Here is a 4209-nt window from a genome sequence, read left to right on the forward strand (position 1 = left end):
AACAGTTTTTCCGGTTTCAATTAAAACACAATGGCTTCAACCACGAACCACGTGTCTGACAAACACCACAAATTAAATAATATATTGCACCTCATAAAATAATGTTTCCATGAGGTTATGCCCTTGTGCGCGTGCGTCTAGGGCGCGGTCACTCCATTGGCACATTAAAGGTGCGCGGGGATAAAGAGGCGTGACAAGTGGCTCAGCTGGGAGGTCCTGGAACGCACATGTTCTCTCCGGGCGTGGTCGTGGCGGGGTTTAGGAACCATAGGCGATTCCGGTTGGCTCCTGGACATGACAGACGTGGGTCGGGCGTGTCTGAGTGTGAAAGTGGGCATGTTATCAGCGGTCAAAGGAAGTGGCTAGTTTTCCATTCCATCCATTCATAGCGCAACCGCTCATAACGTGCACTGACGCATAGGCGAGATAGGGATCAGCGAGAGAGAGACAGAGAGAGGGTTGGATTAGGGCACTGACAGCCACCTCAGTCAAACAGTTGAGAGACACACGGTCACAACCTGCTGAGGGGGCAAAACTAGCGGGACCGGAAAGTCTAAATCCAATCCAGATCACTTCTTAGCGGGTTAGGGAGAGAAGACCACCGACCATATCGAGACCCTGCACTGATTGAAAAGAGGGCAGAGTTGGAGAGTAAAACAATCCGTTTAGAAAAAGATGGAGCGCAAAATCCCTGACTTCGCTGGTACCTGGAAGATGAAGAACTCAGAGAACTTCGAGGAGCTTCTCAAAGCGCTGGGTGAGTGATGGTAATGATGATGGTGGTGGTGATAATGGCGATGAAGGGTTGGTGGTAAATATTTGTGGTACATATATCCCTAACTTTATTATAGCCTATTATTATAGCAGTTATTTAATTATTACTAATTGAATATAGCTATCTGAACACACTAATACATTGTAGGTCAGATACGTGTCTCTCACACACACACACACAATTGTTCATGCATGCACGTATTAATCAGACATGTGGTGTACTCTGTGCGTCGCGTGAGTGGGGGGGCTTTGTAATTCTGGCGAACCCAAAACTCAATGCTTGCCCCCCCCCCCATCCACCTTCACCCTTCTCTCCCCCTCCCCTCACTGCCCCGCTCCCCCAGCCAGTCTCCCCTCCCCCTCACCTCACTCCACCAGACAATGGAGACAAACGGCGGCACCTCTGTCCGTGTCACCGCGCGGGGAAAAATAACATCACATCGTGCAAGTGTGTGTGTGGGATCGGAAGAAACAGACGCTTCAGAGAGAAGAGTCCGTTATGACGTGACAGTGCAGGCCATTTGGAATATTATCAGCCCGCATGCCGAAACTAAGAGCTGTTTCACTGTCATTTCATTCTCAATCTGAAAGGCCTCGCTCCACACCTGCAGCAGTTTGCATGGAATAAAAAGACAACGCCTGTTCATTTATCTGGCAGGGTGTTTGAGTGTCTGTCAGTGGTTGCCAATTTTATTATTTTTTACTAAAATACAAGGGCATACCAGGAATACATGTATATCAACACACATATGGGAGGGAGGAGAGAGAAGCATGCGAGAGAGAGAAGCCTGTGTTCATGCACAAAAGTGCAATATGTGTCTGTGTTATGAACTAGTTGTAAATGCCACCATTGTTCCTGCCGGAATAACCGGAGTCAGTGGCGCATCACCCGCCAGGCGCGCACATTCCAATTTCCTGGTTTGACTGAGGCACCAATTAACATAAATCTGCTCTCCGTCTTTACCCATCATTACCCACCGAGGGGTGTGTGTGAGGGGTAGTGCTAAGAGATAGAGAAGGGGGTGAGGTGGGGGGCAGAGGTAGCGTGCTGAGAGATAGAGAAGGGGGTGACGTGGGGGCCAGAGGATAGAAAGGAAAAAGGGTCAAACAAAAGAAGAAAGAAAATATGATGAAATGAAACTGACAGAGAGATGGGCCAGGGAGATGGGGTGTGTGTGTGTGTGTGTGTGTGTGTGTGTGTGTGTGTGTGTGTGTGTGTGTGTGTGTGTGTGTGTGTGTGTGTGTGTGTGTGTGTGTGTGTGTGTGTGTGTGTGTGTGTGTGTGTGTGTGTTTACGTGGCCTTAACACACACACATACACACACGCACACACACACATACACACGCACACACATACACAGACACGCACACACACACGCGCACAGACACGCACAGACACACAGACACACACACAGGCGCAGGACATTCACAGACGCAGTCGTGCTCACAGACCTACTGGCATGCTGAGGAGCAGAAATATTTGGCCAGACTCTCTAGAGAGAACAGAGGCAACTCTATCTGCACACACTTGGATGCTAAAACACACACACACACACATGGTAGTTCTCTAATGTACCTAGGTATTGGTGTGACTGACAGTGAGGAATGATCCCATGATCCTTTGTGTCTCATTAGAGGCTAAAGCGCAGCTGGATGCAACCTGTCACCACTCCTCCCTCGTCCCTCCTTCCCATCCTCCTCTGTCTACCCCGTTCCAAATGCTTCATATGGCCTCTGCTCTTTGACCTTTAACCCTGACCGTCTGTGTGAGTGTGTGTGGTGTGGATGTGAGTAGTGTGTGTGGTGTGGGTGTGACTGTGTGTGTGTCAGTGTGTGTGTGGTGTGGGTGTGGTGTGGGTGTGTGAGTAGTGTGTGGGAGTAGTGTGTGGGTTTGTGAGTAGTGTGTGTGAGTAGTGTGTGTGTGGTGTGGGTGTGTGTGTAGTGTGTGGGTGTGTGAGTAGTGTGTGGGTGTGTGAGTAGTGTGTGTGGAGTGTAGGTGTGTGAGTAGTGTGTGTGGGTTTGTGAGTAGTGTGTGGGGTGTGGGTGTGTGAGTACTGTGTGTGGAGTGTGGGTGTGTGAGTAGTGTTTGGGTGTGTGTGTAGTGTGGGTGTGTGGGTACTGTGTGTGGAGTGTGGGTGTGTGAGTACTGTGTGTGGTGTGGGTGTGTGAGTGGGGTGTGGGTATGTGAATAGTGTGTGTGGGGTGTGGGTGTGTGAGTAGGGTGTGGGTGTGTGAGTAGTGTGTGTGAGGTGTGGGTGTGTGTGTGGTGTGGGTGTGTAAGTAGTGTATGGGGTGTGGGTGTGTAAGTAGTGTGTTAGGGGTGTGGTTGTGTGAATAGCGTGTGTGGGGTGTGGGTGTGTGAGTAGTGTGTGTGAGGTGTGGGTGTGTGAGTACTGTGTGTGTGGTGTGAGTGGGTGTGGGTGTGTGACACTGTGTGGGTGTGTGACTAGTGTGTGGGGTATGAGTGTGTGAGTAGTGTGTGGGTGTGGGTGTGTGAGTACTGTGTGTGGGTGTGTGAGTAGTGTGTGGGTGTGTGACTAGTGTGTGGGGTGTGAGTGTGTGAGTAGTGTGTGGGTGTGTGAGTAGTGCGTGGGGTGTGGGTGTGTGAGTACTGTGTGTGGGGTGTGGGTGTGTGAGTAGTGTGTGGGGTGTGTGTGTGTGACTAGTGTGTTGGGTGTGGGTGTGTGAGTACTGTGTGTGTATGGGTGTGTGACTAGTGTGTTGGGTGTGGGTGTGTGAGTACTGTGTGTGTATGGGTGTGTGAGTAGTGTGTTGGGTGTGGGTGTGTGAGTACTGTGTGTGTATGGGTGTGTGAGTAGTGTGTTGGGTGTGGGTGTGTGAGTACTGTGTGTGTATGGGTGTGTGAGTAGTGTGTTGGGTGTGGGTGTGTGAGTAGTGTGTGTGTGTGGTCATCATGTAAGGCCACACACTCCGATACTTCAAACTAATGTGGAAGACTAACACACAGAATCACTTCAGCTCCTTAGGTATTCAGGCAGTAACATTCTGTAGAACTAGCTCCCCGGTCCTCCTGACCCAGGCTCTCCCAAATGCTCAGGACCCACTGGTTGGTTGCAGCTGATTTCCACTGCAGACATTTTGTTGACTCATGACATTACACAAAGGTTTCAGAGGGTCACACGATAAACAATGTTTTGAAACCATTGCAAACTAGCATAATCGAGGAAACTTTAAGGTGTAGTTTGTTACAGAATCATTTTTAGTTCATAATACGTCAACTGCCAAAGTGATGTATGAGTCTCTTCATGCATATTGCTTGTGACAGTGCACATCTCTTTTCAGTGTGTGTGAGGTGAGAAGTGGGAAATCCAACTCGCCGTGCAGACACACACACACTGACGCCTAGACACACTCGCACACACACTCGCACACACACTCGCACACACACTCGCACACACACACACACACACACACA

The 4209-nt window shown here is 49.8% G+C and overlaps 1 protein-coding gene across 1 annotated transcript in view; it reads left to right on the forward strand.

Moving 5' to 3' along the window:
* The first annotated feature begins 363 nt into the window (after window positions 1-363).
* crabp2a (cellular retinoic acid binding protein 2, a) overlaps window positions 364-4209 on the forward strand; it is a 9920-nt gene continuing 6074 nt past the window's right edge. Inside the window, exon 1 of the mRNA XM_046300373.1 lies at window positions 364-757. Coding sequence (XP_046156329.1) covers window positions 676-757 — 82 coding nt within the window. The 5' untranslated portion in view covers window positions 364-675. The remainder of the gene's footprint in view (window positions 758-4209) is intronic.

This window comes from Oncorhynchus gorbuscha, linkage group LG15, assembly GCF_021184085.1.
Source record: "Oncorhynchus gorbuscha isolate QuinsamMale2020 ecotype Even-year linkage group LG15, OgorEven_v1.0, whole genome shotgun sequence".
NCBI classification, from domain to species: Eukaryota; Metazoa; Chordata; class Actinopteri; order Salmoniformes; family Salmonidae; genus Oncorhynchus; species Oncorhynchus gorbuscha.